A 17576-nucleotide genomic window follows, 5' to 3' on the forward strand; every position below is an offset into this window, starting at 1 on the left:
AATCACTTTCATTATTTTCTTGCATATATAATTTTCTTTTAGATAAAGGAGCATCGGTTCTCTATCAATAGAATTATAGAACGTTTTTGATTCATTATTTTGCACTGGAAGGTATGAATATTCACGATATAAGACGTATATCAAATTTAAAGTTGTTTGGCTCTAGCTGCAGTGGGCTCATGATATTAATAAATATGTAAATTTTATTTAGTTCATGAGCTCAGTTTCGGTGCTATAATAATGTTGTAAGTGATATTTATTGATGTAAATTTTTTTATAATATGATGTAAAAATCTTTTGTCTCAAGAAATATCATATTCCTAAAAACAAATCATAGAATCTAGAAGATTATCAACGTTTTGCATGGACAATAATTATACATTTATATAATATAAATATTCTATTTAAAATGTTGAAAAAATCTATTTAAAACCTTGAGATTATAGTATTCGCAAAAAAACTGGTAAGTAGATACATATGTAAACTTAAAATTAATTAAAATATAAGTCAAAAGTTGGTTGAACTCCATACAAATTATGGATAATAGAAAATTTTAGACTACACTCAAACCAGTTTTGTTTAATGGTCCATCTCCCTCTTTTAGTGAACGTTGAAGTGTCTCTCTTCACTTGTATTATCAAGATAGATGATACTTAGTTAAATATACCATTTCAATATTTATAGTAATCTACATAGTAAAAATAGATTAGAATCTAAGTTCAAGATAGATGGAGTAATTGATTTATCTTATTTGATTTAGTTTAGCATAGTTTCCTGTATATATATTAAATATTTGAAAGTATTTTGTCTTTTATCTGATAAATATATTATACTGTAGATGGCACATGAACTATTTTTCCGAATTATAGTTACTAGAATCTTATTAACTAATTTTAGAATTCACATGCTGTAACTTGATTGGTTAACAATTTTGGAGAGAAACTTTTAAGTTCAACATTTTGCTCTTTTCACTTCCGTTTTCTTGTGGGTTTATACCCATTGGCAAATTAAAAGTCATTGTTTAATTAAATCACATGATTATTTGATAAATATATGTTACTATACAACTAAAAATAGAGAAATAACAAGTGCCCAATGAACCAAACGTCAGTAGATGTAGATATCATAGTTTATATGCAAAGATTTAGTTTGATCCTTTAATATGGGTATATGTTTGTATTATTTTAATGTTGTGGTGGTTATAAGAATATAAGTTGTAGGATTATGAATCAGTATTAAAAAGTTTGCGGAAATTTGTAGTTCAGCAAGCGAAAATCCGCATCTAAGTTCAAATACAATCCAAATTTTATATGACTAGCGATCGAGTTCACGTTGAACATAGAAGCTAAGATGTGTGATGTCTTTTTTTTTTTTTTTTCTTCGTTCGTTAACACTTCTATGCCGACTTCATGTCCGAGAGACATGTAATAATTATTTTTTGAAATGAGAAAAAAAAAACCACGATGAAACATGAATCTAGTCAAGAAAGACATCACTTATACATCTTCATTGGGGATTTTAGATAAAATGTGAAAAGAATGGAGTCTTTCAAAGTTGCGTCAAGTCACGCATATACATGATACATCAGATACTGGATTTTATGACGTATGCATATGAAACAAATCTTATGAATAAACACATGATTATAATTTAAATTTGACCAAATCTTAAACCTGCTTTGTGAGAACTAATAAGAGACGTGCAAAATAACACTCAGGATTCTAAATAAACATCTTCTTTCCCTTTTGGGCTAACAAAAGGTAAAGATTCCGTGTGGTGCACCGATTTTTTCTTTTGTGTAAGTTGAAGTTAATTTTTTGGAATAAGAATGATATAATCGTAATTAGTTACCTAATTTTGTGTCTTTAACAAGGACATAAACTCCAAGAAAGAAAAGTTTCTTTCAACTAAAAAAAAAAACAAGATAAAAACTCATATAGCTAGGATGTCATTTTCTACATTGTCTAAAATCTACAATGTCCTTTTTGTACTGGCTAACGTTTAGATGACCTATAATATCTACTAGATATATCATATATGTGTGGAAGGACGATTCGAAACCGCATATTTAAGGCCGTTTTGAAAGCTCCAAATTGAATGTAGGCATCGAAAGCAAAAGACGAAGAATGGGATCCATTAATTTATATGGTCAAAGATACAAAAAACGAAAAGAAAGATAATGATCGTCTTCTTCTGATCAAGTTTCCCAATTGCTCTTTTTCTTTTAACTTGTTATGTAATGCTTTCTCTCACATTATTGTCTACTAGCTAATGCTTTTCTCCGAATTATTGTATGCTAATGCTTTGGGCGGTCCTCATTTTAATACATATGGGCATTGTCTTTTCTTTTAATACTTTATTTTCTTTTTTTATCAGAAGTTATATAACAATTAAGATATTTAATATTCTTTTAATACAGAAGTTCCGTCAATATTTTAACGAAGAGTTGCGATAAAAAGACACAACCGAGAAAAAATAACCGTCAACATTTTAACGGAAAGTTGCGATTAAAAGACACAACCGAGAAAAATAACCGTCAATATTTTAACAGAAAGATGCGATAAAAAGACACAAACGAATAAAGTAACAACCAATATTTTAACGGAAAGTTGCAATAAAAAGACACTACCAAAAAATAACCGTCAATATTTTAATGAAGAGTTGCGATAAAAAACACACCCGAAAAAATAACCGTTAATATTTTAACAGAAAGTTACGATAAAGAGACACAACCGTTCAGAAGTGCAAAATGCATTTATTGAGGTTGTTATTTTGGTTAATAAAACCAATTTGATATTTAGTCTAATGGTTGATGTAAAAAAACTTCGTAGTATTACTAACTATACAAAAAATGCAATGAAATTATATAATGGATGGACGTAACTTTAAATGAATAAATGCAACTATAAAGATATAACTGTAAACTGAAAAGATACGACTGTAATTGAACAAATATAACTGTAAATAATTCAACGAAAATTCAAAGAGAAAATTCAATAAAAAAACATAACAGTAAAAAAATAACCAATTTAAACGAAAAGTTGCGATGAAAATACGCAACCGTTCAGATGTGCAAATAGTATTTATTAGATTGCTATTATATATAGATTCTTCGAAATCATTAGAAAAATGTATTGGATTTGCTAGTAGATCTCCGGTTTTTGTTAAGATGCCATTATTGTCCATATAGGAATTTAGAATAAGTTGAGCATGATTGTTTATGGGGGACATGCTTTAGTGTAAGTGTAACTATTATGGTGATAATGCTCTCTAAGTGTGGTCACCAGTGCGATTGTAACGATTATTAGCCTTTACTTTTTAATTAACCTTTTTTATTGGCTTCTTCTTTAGGTAGGAAGTTTTAATGATATTAATCCACAATAATTCATCGTACTCTTCTTAGTGTATATTTTAGTTTTCAAATAAATTATGCAAAAATCGTAATGTTTGAGGTTGAAGCTTATGCACACAGCCACAAAGTTAAGTCCTACGAACTACAGTTTAAATGTCTTTGCATGGTTAAACTATGTAGATAAGAGTTGTACTTGGTGAGTGTTACTTCTATAAATCTGAAAGAATAAAAGGAAGTTACTAATTAAAAGATGTAGGTAGAAAATAGCAATTATTGCTAATTATAAAGATGAGAAAAGAAGAGTTGTGTGAGAGATTATGGAGAACAGATCTAAGTGAAGTAGTTGGTGATTGGTGGGAACATAATTGCTTTGGAGTGTGTCTGTCTCAAATGTAAAATGGTGTATGTCGACTCAGACATCGAGTCTTATCACCCACTTGTAGCTTTATTTCTTCGGTGCGTTCTTCATCAGATTAATTAACTTCCTTGACCTATCAATATATCACCACCCATAATCCTTTTTCTAATAGATAATTAATAGTTTTAATCATGACTCAAGAGATTCTTCATAAATTATGTTGTGAACCAATCATGAGAGAAGCTCATTCATATTTATCATATCTCATGGAAATTTTGTTAAAAGAATATAGATCTCAATTGGTTATTCGTGTTGAATATTGAGTTGATAAAACAGAATAAAAAAGAAAATGGATATTGTTTGAACTTTAAAAGTAAATTATGCTCACCTAAATGCTAATTAATAAAGATTTGGCTTGCTTTATTTATATGGAATCGGCAAACATAAAGGAGAATTAGGAGTATAAGATCCAAGTAAGTCTTGATCTGGGAGCTATAAAGCAGACAATAGGCATCACGTACGACACAAAAGCAAAAGAGAGCCCATTACATATTTTGAAGACGTGCAAATAATTTCCAATCACATACCAAAAGATTTTTCAACAATCCTAACCTGTCTTCGTTTTTTCTTTTTTTTTTTTGTTCTCTTTAATTTTTTCTGAACAATTAGGTATGGTTTAGATAATATATAGATATGGAGATATGTGTCGGTCACATTCGATATTAAACGTTAGGGACTAAACTAAAGCATTGCAGAAGCACTAATATCATAGAAAAGAAATAAATGTTGATTGTTGCCTTTGTTTCTTCTTTTAATAGGCTAGTTACATATAGCGTTTTAAGAATCGCATCATGCTGATTTTCGTGTTGCTTGGGGGACGTTCCAGAAGGATGATTAGCTTGGTTGATATTGATTGTTTGTTGCTGTAAGCCTGTAAGTGCAAGACAGAAGAGGTTGGTCACGATAAAAAAAAATATCGAGAATGACACAATTGTCGATCAGATAATTGATGTTGGAATCCACAATGCATCTAGGTAAGTGGTGGATTGGGATTGTTGAGCTAAGTAACACGAGCTTGTGATCCGAGTGGGGGCAATAAGATGGTGGAACACTGGCTCAAGTCCACGGGTGTAGTAAAAAAAAAAAAAGTGGATTGGGATTAGGGTAGTGTATGGACTAATATTGGTCAGATGTCAATTTAACCATGGAATCCTTATGTATACCTTTCTTTTAAATATGTCATTTTACTACATTCGACATATATTTTAAATAAGTGGTTATACTTTTGGACATTAGTGAATGATTGAGAAATTGAGAGACCCATATAATATTTTTAGACTGCGTATATCTATTTTCTTAATACACCTCACATGACATATCCGTACTAAAACATAAAAGGCCTTCTACAAGTTGTTCGTCTCAACGGCACTGGGCCTAAGGGAACTGCATGATAAGTTGCCTGGAAATAAGTATAAAGGTAGGTGAAACTCATCAAAGTTAGCCAATGAAATGAATCAACCCATGAAATCTATATTATTAATTAGGAAGCACTAAATATTAAATAACCTTATAAAAGATGCCATTGGTTTTTAGTGTTTTTAAATAACTTCATTAAGGGTACAATAGTAATCACAAAATTAATATATTTAAACAAAAAATAGTTTAATTCTTTTAAATAATTATTAATTTCCAAAAAAATAAACTATTTTTCTCCCTCTTATTAATTATAAACGAAAATTTGAAATTAATTTTTAAAAAATTGTTAACCAATAACAATTGAAAAACTAAGATTTGATATCCAACTAAGATTTTATCTAAACCAATCGTAATAGACTATTCTATATCAAAAATAAAAGAAAAATAATATCATTTTAATTCAAAATTAAAAACACTATCGTTTAAAAGATTTATCAATGGAGGACTTTAAGATTAAATTTAAAATTTCGTAAGAAAATTAAATACAATATTTTAAGATTCAGTTTTGTTATAATATTTTTACAAATTTTAAAATATAAAACAAAATTTTATTTCACAATTTCTAAAATACGATATTAGATATTAACAACTATTTATATTTATGATGAAATAAACTCAAATAATAATAACTTTAAAGTAATTATCATTATAGCCTTCGTTTAGAGCAAGTTTGATAAATATCTAACAATAGATTGTATATATTAATTTCTAAATTATTTTGCGTTTTATTTTTTGTTTTTCAACCGTATCTTTCTTAAATAAATCCCTAATATATTGCACACAGTTTTCAAATAATGTAAACTAATTATATATTTTGAATTCAAAACATCTTATGCAGCAATAGCATATCCCTTTTCGAGATGTATCTCAAATTTTTATTTTTAGTCCAAAAACCAAATTAATTATGATTAAACAATAAAAAGAAGAATATGCAAAATTTAGCTAAGGAAAGAAACATTAATAAATTTGTTAAAATATATTTGTAACTTTAGCAGCATATATATTAATCTGCAAAACTCACCGTATGTATTGTACGGTATTTAAAAGTAAGCAAACAAGAATTTGGAACATGATTTTAATGGAATGAAATGAGAATAGGAATTACGAGACGGGATGAGAGGGGAACATAAATTAAAAATCAAACTAAATACCCAATTGTTATGAGTTCAGGTTATGAGCACTATATAAAATAAATTTGTTTACATACATAACATTGTACGTACGTTTTCAATTACACATATTCTATTTATGCCGGATACTGGACCGTCATATTTTTATTTCACGTATACGAGACGGGTTATGGGACCAAGAATTTATGACAGATATAGGACGGGATAGGTTTCCCGTTCTAAAATAGATACCCCTAGCTAATATACATGAAATAACCAAACTCAAACCGAATCTATATCCTATTTAACACATGTAATCAAACTATTAGAAATGTTTTGATTAGTTTAGAAAATAAAAAAGTAACATCATTTAACTTTTGCAACTAAATTATATCTTAGTTTTATCTTAAATATAATTTCGCACGTACGTGTAGGTCCGGATCTTAAAATATAAGTATGCACTAACGCAACTGAATTTCGTTCATTACTCTAATTTTATAATATTTATACTATTATAAAGTTCACTAACACAACAAAATATTTTATATTTTTAAAATCTATATAACAATTTCTATAAAAATATCTCTGCACGTACGTGTGAATCCAGATCTAATACACTAAAATATATATCATAGAAACAACGAAATAATCTATATTGAATTAAAATTTGTTAGAACTTTTTAAAAAAATATGAAACCCCGCACGTATGTGCGGGTCATGATCTAGTAATATATATAGTCACAACAAAATTTGATTCCATATTCATTTGCAAATGAAAAATGAAGTGACGTCTGAAAACTCACGTGAAAAATAAGCTGGAGAATACTACTACACATGGATGGAGAAGGTAGAGATACTCTTTTGATTCTTAATCAAATCTGCCTTGTTCCCCACTAGAAGAATCTTGTTGACATTGTTAGAAGCGTGCTGCTCAATGTTACTTACAGATCCGATTCCTGATGTCTACTCTCAGAGTGAAAAAAAGAGAAGAAAACACAGAAAATAATGAATTTGTAATTTATACTTATAAGTAGATATAATATTGGCTAATTAACTAACAGAAGTAAGAGCAAAATTAGATCTGTTGCAAAGGTTTTGTTACACAAGGCCTGAAAATCTGAGGGAAAGAGTAAAGATAATAGTAAGTTTTAAAAGATGATTCATCTGTGACTTCATACACAAGCAAAATTAAGGGGGTAGATTCTCAGAGAATAAAGCATGTTGTGATTGTACGAAACCACTCCTAACCCAAATCTGCTGCTTAATTCACTTCCCATCAATCTCAATGATCTGTAACTTGATGAAAACAATATTGTCAACACAAGAAAAAAGGCTTTGGCAGAGAGTTTTGCTCATTGGCAAAGCTATGACTGTGATGCAAGGCTTTGGCAGTGAACAAAAACCCTATTCTTCCTCTAATCATAATGAGCCTTCAATGTTCCACTCCCATTCGTCGGAGTGGAACACTCAAGGCTCATTTTGATAAAGAGCTAGTGAGAGGTATTATCATAATGAACCTTTAAGAATTTTTAGGCTTGGCCTAGGAGTGGAACACTGAAAGGTCTTATTGAGCTTTTGAGACCTTAAATACACATTTTAATATCACCGGAATGGTGTTCCAAATATATATATATATCACCGGTCTTTAAATTACTCACCTAAAACTCATGAAACAACAAGAGAAGGCGATCATATTTTGCTTGCCAAAACCAGTCCCAAAATTCCGGAACGAACAACACAAAATCTCCAAAAATTTCCTCACATATTTGTACTTCACTCTTTACATTTACCAATTATATACAAAATTGGTTCTATCTTTCGAACTGATCAGAAACACCCTAAAATTTAGACAGATTATAAACTTTAAAATTGATCAATTCAAAAACTTATCTTCAAAATTTTGGATTTTAGAAATATAAACTCAATAAAATAAAATGAAAACATCAAATAAAATAAAATAAAAATCTTAAACATATATGAAAAGCCGATCGTTAGTGTAAAACAGCGTCGTTTATTTCTTAGAACTGCAAACGATTATTGTTAGCCTCACTAATTATGGGCCTTGGGCTATAACTTTCAGGTCCAACCCAAGAAAAGGAGCGAAGCATCAGGTGGTAGAGATCCTAAATAATCTCAACTGTTCGTTTATGTAAGCCACGTCATCGATCCTCGTGAAACACAGATACCCAATTACAAACAATCACATATCTGTATATAAACAAATCTCACTATTGGGATTTCTTTTTGCAGCAATGATGAAGTGTTCGTCAGTGATGTCGTGACCAATGTCAAGAAACTATTTGCATTTAGGGAGACGTCTCTAATGCATCGACAGGAGACAGAAGCAGCAACAACAGTAGTCGATTCCCTTGATGATGACTTATTCTACTCCCATACTTCCTTCTTACAAGCTCTAAACCTTGAAACTACAGACCTTGAAGGATTCACAAAGATTCCGAAGGGTCTCGTTTCTCTGAGGCTGAAAGGGCACACTGATCTAGTGTTCCTCAACTTTAGTTCTACTGAAAATCTGGTCCGATTTCAAAGTTCTGGCTCATTCAAATTCCTTGAAAAGGTTTCCCCCCCCAAAACTTAATTTTCTTTTCTCCATCTCAAGCAACTTCTGTGGCTTCTCATGACAATCGTTTGCTATTAATACTCTGCAGGAGTTTGCTTTCAGTCCTTCAGGTGTCATCAGAATTGAAATTGATAGATGACACAATTTTGGCAGAACACACATGTTTTGAGATGGATTAAGTTGAAGACAGGACCTCATAAAACACTTCTTCTTTGCTTACTTGGGTATCAAGTTAAGCTTATATTTTGTTATCCCTAATATGGACGGATATGTAAAATATATATATTTATATATATATAAATATGTATCTGACGATTACTTTCTTCTCTTTTTCCATTGAAGCTTTATCGGTTATTCAATAAAATCTATCCCATTTCATAACAAGTTTACTTATAAACCACCAAATTAAAGTCATGGACCTCATGGTGTTAAAGTTCTCAACTACTCTCTGTTCTTCCGTCAATGAGTTTAAATTTTTTTTGTAAAAGGTTAAGGTTGCATTGTATCACGATCTGAAAACACCACTTCGCGTCGCGAGCTTTCTTCTACTCCTCCGTCATCTTATTAAGCAAAAGGAACATCCTTTCTTACCAGCATAGGAAAAGGCCTAGCAGTAACAACAAGCTTCCGTCCACCCATTTCACTTCCATTAAGTTCCAACGCCTTCTCATTTGCGTCATCTCCCACGATAATAACAGAATTGTTTATAATAACAGACAACGTTGAGGAACACTAGATCAGTGTGTATTTCAGCCTATAACGTTGTCTGTCGCAAAAGAAAGAAGCTAACAAACGAACCTTTCCACGGGGTGTCTGGGCATTTCAACGTTAAGGATTGCTCCACATGAACGGAAATGATCGGTCAACGCCTTCTTGATTTCATCTGCAGGAAGCGATGGGTCGTATCCCGCAACGACAATAACCCAGCTGCATGAAACAAATATTATTAACGCATGCATCTTTACATGAATACATTATAAATTTCGAAAGAAAAGCATAAGAATCTTACCATCGTCGTGGTTTCATGTAGGATTTCATTAACTCAATATTATCACCGAAAAGTGTTATCCCCTAAAAGTAGAAAAGATCTAATCAGATGTTTTTCTCACAATCGGTAAAGAAACCACTAATACAGAAACAAAGAGCCATATGGAGAGGATGATTACCGAGAATACGGGGGTTTTCATGTCCGTGTCACCAATACCGGGGAATTTCACGGCAGAGTACAGGTCCCAATGATCCATGGAGAGGTTGAGAAGAGAGGCAATTTTTCAGAATTTAGGGATTTCAGAGGACGAACCCTTTTATTTATAAACGATTATTTCTTTGTTTTGGGGGCATAACGGTCTTTTCGTTTTTTTCTGTCAATACTGGAATTGAAACGAAATTTCAATGATTCATGTTTCCGGGTATTGGGTCAGAAACAGAGCCCAAGGCCCAAAGCTACGATAACAACATTAGTGTTCGAGAACAAGTGCCTAAAGAGAATCTTTCTCAACTGATCTTAGACTATATCTTATGATGACGATGACCGAAACTCTTCAGTAACTTCTGCTAGTGGTAGCATTGTAGCTGCTTCTCCAATCTTTCAGTCAATCGATGTTAGTCTTCGGAATTCGGATTGACCTCAATAGACAAAAAAAAAATGCAACTTTACCAATTCATCAAGGTACTGATTGTCTCTGCATGTGCTCTGTTTTTGCCTGAACCACATAAATGTAAACGTGATTACAACCGCAATCTGAACAATGGTCTGGTATGCCTATCACATTAAATAACCAATATGCTTGACAGTTGATACAAATGTTGCAGAAACACACACTTTGAGATGGAATCAGCTGCAGACATGACACTCAAAAAGCACTTGTTCTTTGGTTCCTTGGTTATCAAGTTAAGCCTCTGTTTTGTTTCCCCTCAAATAATCAAATAATATAAGACCGATATGTAAATATATGTGTGTCTGACGATTATTTTCTTCTCTTATTCCCTTGAAGCTTTGTCTATTATTCAATCAAATCTGTCCCATTCGATAACACGTTTACTTATAACCCAAGAAATTAAAAGTATTTGTAAGAAAAAAAAAGAAATGGTTTACATTTTCACATATTCCTTCTTCTGGAGTAGCAACGTTGAAGCTTCACTTCATCAATAGGAATCGGATCTTCCGGGAAATTACACGGCACAATTGTCCCCGGCTGCTTCTCCGGCAACAGCTGACACGGCTGCGGAGTTACACCACTTGTATAACCCGAAACATCCGTACAATTCCAAAGCACTTTCTTAGGTTTCTTCGAAAGAGTGATCGTCACGTTAGAGATACAGATTCCAGTAAACTGATCTCCCGATATTCCAGCCAACTGAGCAGGCATTGTCACATTCTCGGCGACCATGTCTTGATAATTAATGTTCTGAATCACCGGTAACGCTTTCGGATCATAATGCTCGTCAGGATGAGAACCGTAACTTCCGGTCATCCAAAACACATATTTCATCGTATTCATTGTCATTCCTCTTACATATACATCTTTCACGTATCCTCCTCGTCCAATAGCTGTTTTAATCCTGCAGATTTATCTGTATCCGGTTAACCAAATCTCAATCAATCATCAACAACGCGTCTCTCAAATATTCTCACACACTCTCGAATCACTCAATTTCCATCAAATCTCTAATGGCGCCGAAAGCAGCGGAGAAGAAACCGGCAGAAAAAAAACCAGTCGGAAAAGCTCCGGCGGAGAAACTCCCAAAGGCGGAGAAGAAAATCAGCAAAGAAGCCGGAGCAGTCGAGAAGAAGAAGAAGAAATAGAAGAAGAGCGTCGAGACTTACAAGATCTACATCTTCAAGGTTCTGAAACAAGTTCATCCAGATGTTGGAATCTCTGGGAAAGCTATGGGAATCATGAACAGTTTCATCAATGATATCTTCGAGAAACTTGCTCAGGAATCGTCAAAGCTCGCTAGATACAATAAGAAGCCGACGATTACATCGAGGGAGATTCAAACTGCTGTGAGACTTGTGTTGCCTGGAGAACTCGCTAAGCATGCGGTTTCTGAAGGCACAAAGGCGGTTACCAAATTCACCAGTTAGGGTTTTTCTTTGTGTGTGTAAATTTCCGGTTTAATTATTTGGTTTAGAATCTCGATTTGTTAGATATTTTAGGTTTCGTGTGGTTTGATGATCAGTCTAATGGTTCGAAATTGATGGTTGAATTCGATTTGTTAGAGCCTGAAAACTGAATAATTTGCAAATTTCACCATCAAGTAATTAAAAACTAAATTTGAACCCATCAGTTGTTCCAATACTATTGGAAAGTGAAGAATTGCGTTTCAGTTGCGTTTGTGTGTGACATCGACAAAACAAACTAAACGCTATTTCTCTAAGTAATGGATTGGATTTACAAGACAAATTTTGTTATATCTATTTATCTATTTATACTAAATCAACAGTCACTTTAATAAAAACTGCAACATTCTCTATCTGACCCGTGGCAAAACTCCCAAATTTTGCTCTTACTGTCGTAATCCAATTCTATTATTTTTGAGAAAAATTAACAAAAAAAAACAAAATCTTACCACTATCTTAGCAACCACTATTTCTTTCCACGATCTCAAAATTTTCTCATTTTCCAAACTCTCCCCTACTTTAATTGACGAAACCAACAATAAAAAAAATAAAAAAACCATACATTTTTTTAAAATAATTTTTTTGTTTTAAATCTAAATTGGAAAAAACAATATAGGATCTGATTTTCTTCGTAATCCACAATCCCTAACACAACTTCGCACTTTCATCAATTTACTTTCTTCAAATATTAAAGTAAAAATATTTAGATATATGATGTAAATTGGCATATATTTTCTCTGCATAGCAGGGGCATAATACTAGTCGTCATCTATACCAACAGGCCGTTGAATCATGATACGCTATTGTTAAGACCGGCCTAATAATTAGGTAGATTGTTTGGTGTAATATATTTCCTTAAATAGCAGTTTATTATTTCAGCCTCATTAGACCCAAATGACAATTATCAAGGCCCATAAAGAAAATTCTAAAAAGATAAGGGACACGTGTACAGTCATAAATCTATCTAAAGGTAGGCCGCCACATTTATCACCGTTGATATTTCGTGTTTAAAAACGACATCAATCATTTCTCTCTCTTCCTTGTTCGTCTTCTTCTTTCTCAATTAGCTTTTTCTATCTTCCTCCTCACGCGTGAGATTCGTTGTGGATATAGTTCTTCTCCTTAAATTATCTGGTTCTTTCCATGATCCGATTATAAGGGTTTTCGCGGTTTCGTTTTTTATATATCTGGCTCTGTAGTGGTTGTTTTCTTTCTGGATCAAAGTTCTCTGAGATCTCTGCGATTTCTGGGATTCGAAATTCGAAATTCGAGAATTAGGGGTTTTTTACGGTTATAGGGTTTCGAAGAGCATAAGATAAGAATGCCTTCGGTGCCCTCAAAGCTTCTTCTCCTCTCTTTGATTCCTTCGTTGACTCCTTATCATTCTGGATTGAGTACTAATCGTTTGAAACCTCTTGAAAAGTGTGATTGGCGTGGTAATCTTAGTTAACATTTCGATTCCTTCTTCTCTCTTCTCATCTTTTTACCCTCTATTCTCTCGTCCTCATCTGGTTCTTGAGATTTTCCGAGCTCGGACACACAATCGTTGATCCATCTTTGGTGTTTTTACTTTTGGTGCTGCTCGATTTGCAACCCAAAAAGGTGAGAAATTTTGTCTCTTTGACTTCTGCAGGCTTTAAGTTTTGTTTAATTTGGGGATTTTGTTTCATGTTCTAATCACTTAGAATAGATTAGGTTCAAATTCATGGGCTTATGTATCATGCAAGTAGAGTGAATGGAATTTAAGCATGACTCTCTGTTTTCCGTTGTGTGACCATTCATTTACTTTGGATTTGTTTGTGCAGTTACAACTAGTGTGACTACCTTCTGCTGTTAGTAGGATATGAGCTCTGTTTGTGGTAAGTTGGATTTCAAAGATGCAGACTTTGACATCTCCACTTCGAGTGCCACGCAATGTTCTAAAGGCTCGAAGAATACCTCGTTTACTGGCTCTGAAGATTCTCAGGAGTCTGATGGAGATGAAACTGGTTATACAGACCCAACTGCGAATGAAGATACCGCTGATCAGGATTTCGGCAAATCCACTTTAAGTCCTAACTCTTCAGATGATGAAGACAAGGATGAGAATCTTACGACTGTAAGTCAGCCTATGTTTCTCCTAATACTTTGTTACCATCTATTTTCCATGGTTGTGTACCGTCTTTTGGAGTTGAAAGATCAAAGTAGTTAGTTGTTCTGCCTAGGCTTTCGTATGTGTGGTTGGTTTTCCTGAACCAGTCTAAATCTTTAGATCACAGTAGTTATGAGTCAAAATCATAATAATATATAAGGCTCTCGTGGGTCATTGATATTTTCCTATGTGTGGTTGGTTTTTCTGAATTAGTCCTGAAGCTTTTGAAAGAATAAGTCTACAAGAGTCTCGTTATATAGTGCAAGCAAGGAGAAAACATTTGATTCAAGAAATTAGTGTTTCTGGAGTTCCGTAGTTTGTACATTAGTAAGAGTTTAAAAGCCCTCGCAAATGGGCTGTTATCTATCAGATTGATCTCCTAGTGAAATTCTTGTAATATCTCTCAAGTCAAGACTATGTATCCCCTACTCTATGCTGATTGTTTCTCATCTCTTTCTTGAGTTGCAACAGACACCAGTTGTTCTCATCCCAGCCATAAAAGGCAGTCGAGAGAAGCATGGCTTGTCACTGAGGAAGTTGAGTGTTTCATGGGCGGCTGATGTGTATGATCCTCCTCCCTCGATAGCCTCCCACACAAGAAGCAAGAAACAACTACAGAAATCAAAGAGCAAAGACAATCACAGGAAGACCGGAAAGAAAGGACAGAAGAGCAAAGACAACTCTTCCTCACGTGGTGGCAGCAGCAAAGACAAGAAGCAAGCTTCTCGCAAACACAGCCGCGAAAAATTTGAATGGGTAACTCAGATGCCGTTAGTTGCAGCATCTTCTTGAATGGCATTGGCTTCTTCTAATAACCAAGCACATCTACAAGCTTGGCATCCTCTTGTGTATTAATTGAACAAAAAAATTCTGTATTGAGTTTGAGTTTGTGCAACTTTCCTTATAGTTAATGGATGATCCTTAACACTATTTGTGACGATCTTGTTGTTGTTTGTTGCTTTTGTGATCAATTAATTGCACTATTTTGCTTTTTGAAGATAATTTTTGTTTTTTTGATTCAACAGTCAAAACAAAAAAAAAACAATTGCACAGATCTAACCCTTAATTTACTTTATTTTTTATTTATTTACTTTTGTTCTTATTTACTATTTAGTCTCTTCTCCCAAAGAGAAAAAGTCAAAAATATAAATAAGATTTTTATTGCACAGATGTAACCCGTAAATTACCTTGAGATCCAAGCTTAAAAACCTAATTTACCTTTTTAGTATCTTGTTTCTTCTTCTCTCAAAGAAAAACAAAAGTCTCTAAATCTCACGCGTCGAAACCATGAACTACGGCGGTAAGATCTCTGTTCCTTGTCATAGTGAATGAATTCTCAGCATGAGATCTAATTCTATTGGTAATGGTTTATGCGTTTTCTTTTTCGTGAAGAGTACGACACAGCCGTCTTCTGGCTCGCCGAGGAAATCCCAACCTCTAGTGGTCCCAATCATTCGATTTCTCGTAATATCAAGTTAGCTCTTGAGAAATTGGGTATTCTTAATTTGGGGGTGATCAGGGTTTATGCTCCTGAGAAGCCGAGCTCCACAGAAGCTGAATGGTGCGATCCTCGTATCTACTACTATTTCGAAGGTAATAAAAACACTCGGGTTGATACAATGTTCTTTTGCCTTATGACCTTTGCATCTTGTTCTCGTGGAAACCAAGCTGCAAATTTGATGGTGATCTCTAAAACTCCCCTTAAAGACGAGTGTCTCAGGGTTCTTCGCGCTTTGGAAACTAGAGGTTTCAAGGTTTTCTTGGTACAGTCTGATGATGAGGCAGAGCTTTATCGTTCTGCAGACTCAATATTTGATTGTACAAGAACATTAGATGGTTCAATTCCTGTGGTTTCTATTCCTATGGACTTTGACAGTGTTTCTTGTACTAGCAGCACTAGCTGGGAAACTGATACTGATCCTGACAACTCTTCTGATCCTGGGAACCTAGATTTAAGCAGTCTTACGTTTGAATGATATGTTTTTGTAAACATTTTGAGGTTTCATCTTTGTTCTGGTAAAGTCTGCTTTGGGTTCAATTTAGCTCCATGTACAATTTGTTCCATAGAGCGTATTTGGGCACTTATTGACTTGGCCCATAGAGCGTACAAGGGAATCTTATTCTCATTGATTTGCCTCCAAACGTTTTCATCGTAACCGGGAAGAGAGGACGAGATTCTCCACTAATTTCAAAAGGCCAATGTTTTTCTCTACCTTTTTCTTTTCTAGGGTCAAGAATACAATTCTATGGTTTCGTTTTTGTTAATTTAATTATAAAAAAATCTCATTATTTCTCTATATAAACAAACTCATTCTAGATCATTCATCATCTCTCACAAATATTCTCACACTATCGAAACAAGAGTCAAAGATGAACATCAAACAAGATTTCTCGTAAGTTTTCTCTCCATGTTTTTCAAGAGAATTGTTGTCAAGTGTAAAATCCTTGTTTTCGCGGTTTAGCTAAACAGTAAACGTAAACCGATGTTTTAATTTTGGGGTTTCGAAATCAAGAGGTCGACCAAACCGATGATATGTCATCTTAAAGCTAAGAGACTATTAATAGTGTCTTAAAAACACTAAATCCTCGTTTGTATATCCATTGGCTCGCATACGGCAAAATCATACACAATAACCTGCGTGCTTCTATTGAGACTCTGAATAATCATGTTCTTTGTCAGATGTGCCCACTAAAACAATTAAGTGTGATGGTGTTGATTTGGTCGACCTTCTGATTTTCGAAGTCCCAAAATCTAAACTCATGTTTATGTTTAATGTTTAGTAGCCACGAGGACAAGGGTTCTACACTACACTTAGTTGGATGGTCTTTAAATATCATTGAAAAGTGCCAGTTGTCGTGGAGAAATATTGTTTTCTTTTTGTTTTACGGTAAGATATTAGACTTAGGAGGTGTTATTGGTTTGTGATTTAAATAGAGTTTTAGTGACTTTAAATGTTATGTAGAATCTGTTGTTATTCAATCAAGATTTTTTAAAAGTTTGTTAAAGTTTGGTGTTATTAGTTTAAGATTTGTAAAAAGTAATCTAAAATCTTTATAAATCTGGAGTTATTGGATTCATACTTTTATAAAGTCATTAAAAGTTTTGTGTTATCCGATTACAACAAAAGAATCTATGATTGTTAATGAATTAGATTATTATGTTATTGGATTATGACTTTTTACATTTTTCTTCACAAAACAAAGTCATGAAAAGTATCATCAAAATAGAGAGATTGTTTGGGAAACTTTACAAGATTATGAAATACTAATCAACAAGATTATAGAAAACTCTCAAAAACTCTCCAACAATAGTTTATAATCTTTCATTTGCTTACTTTCTATGATTTTATTAAAGTCATCAAAATTCCATGTAAATTAGGAACCAATAACACCCCCTTAATTTCTTATTTTGTGGGTTCCATATCCTTACTATATATACTAGGCTTTT

At 33.2% G+C, this 17576-nt stretch overlaps 4 protein-coding genes across 5 annotated transcripts; 3 read left to right on the forward strand and 1 right to left on the reverse strand.

Annotated features, from left to right (window-relative positions):
- Window positions 1–9246: 9246 nt before the first annotated feature.
- On the reverse strand, window positions 9247–10180 carry LOC9315743 (nucleolin 1). Its single transcript, XM_021030145.1, has 4 exons — window positions 10040–10180; window positions 9883–9944; window positions 9672–9800; window positions 9247–9573 (listed from the first exon to the last, which is right to left on the reverse strand). The coding sequence occupies exons 1-4, from the start codon at window positions 10115–10117 to the stop codon at window positions 9438–9440; spliced, it is 405 nt and encodes a 134-aa protein (XP_020885804.1). The 5' UTR covers window positions 10118–10180; the 3' UTR covers window positions 9247–9437.
- A 1356-nt stretch (window positions 10181–11536) lies between these two features.
- On the forward strand, window positions 11537–12243 carry LOC9317577 (histone H2B.4). The gene is given in 1 exon segment (XM_021030144.1): window positions 11537–12243. A coding segment is annotated over 1 exon segment (417 nt). The 5' UTR covers window positions 11537–11544; the 3' UTR covers window positions 11962–12243.
- Window positions 12244–13019: 776 nt separating this feature from the next.
- On the forward strand, window positions 13020–15125 carry LOC9315744. The gene is made up of 3 exons (XM_002879631.2): window positions 13020–13599; window positions 13803–14095; window positions 14600–15125. The coding sequence occupies exons 2-3, from the start codon at window positions 13841–13843 to the stop codon at window positions 14918–14920; spliced, it is 576 nt and encodes a 191-aa protein (XP_002879677.1). The 5' UTR covers window positions 13020–13599; window positions 13803–13840; the 3' UTR covers window positions 14921–15125.
- A 163-nt stretch (window positions 15126–15288) lies between these two features.
- Window positions 15289–17134, forward strand: LOC9315745. 2 transcript variants are annotated; one of them, XM_021029664.1, is made up of 2 exons: window positions 15289–15428; window positions 15521–17134. In XM_021029664.1, exons 1-2 carry the CDS (start codon window positions 15416–15418, stop codon window positions 16102–16104), a joined length of 597 nt encoding a protein of 198 aa, XP_020885323.1. In that variant the 5' UTR covers window positions 15289–15415; the 3' UTR covers window positions 16105–17134. The 2 variants fall into 2 exon arrangements, 1 of the variants encoding a protein (XP_020885323.1); XR_002332847.1 differs by lacking the exon at window positions 15289–15428 and having other exon boundaries at window positions 15435–16521; window positions 16910–17134.
- Window positions 17135–17576: the final 442 nt, after the last annotated feature.

The sequence above is a fragment of the Arabidopsis lyrata genome, assembly GCF_000004255.2.
Source record: "Arabidopsis lyrata subsp. lyrata unplaced genomic scaffold ARALYscaffold_4, whole genome shotgun sequence".
NCBI lineage: Eukaryota > Viridiplantae > Streptophyta > Magnoliopsida > Brassicales > Brassicaceae > Arabidopsis > Arabidopsis lyrata.

Excerpts from the sequence above, each read along its gene's own strand:
- LOC9315744 (XM_002879631.2), top strand. The coding sequence starts at position 13,841 with ATGAGCTCTGTTTGTGGTAAGTTGGATTTCAAAGATGCAGACTTTGAC. Across the intron at positions 14,096-14,599 it reads AGGATGAGAATCTTACGACT|ACACCAGTTGTTCTCATCCC; the intron begins GTAAGTCAGCCT and ends GAGTTGCAACAG.
- LOC9315743 (XM_021030145.1), bottom strand. The coding sequence starts at position 10,117 with ATGGATCATTGGGACCTGTACTCTGCCGTGAAATTCCCCGGTATTGGT. Across the intron at positions 9,945-10,039 it reads TGAAAACCCCCGTATTCTCG|GGGATAACACTTTTCGGTGA; the intron begins GTAATCATCCTC and ends TTCTACTTTTAG. Across the intron at positions 9,801-9,882 it reads TACATGAAACCACGACGATG|CTGGGTTATTGTCGTTGCGG; the intron begins GTAAGATTCTTA and ends TGTTTCATGCAG.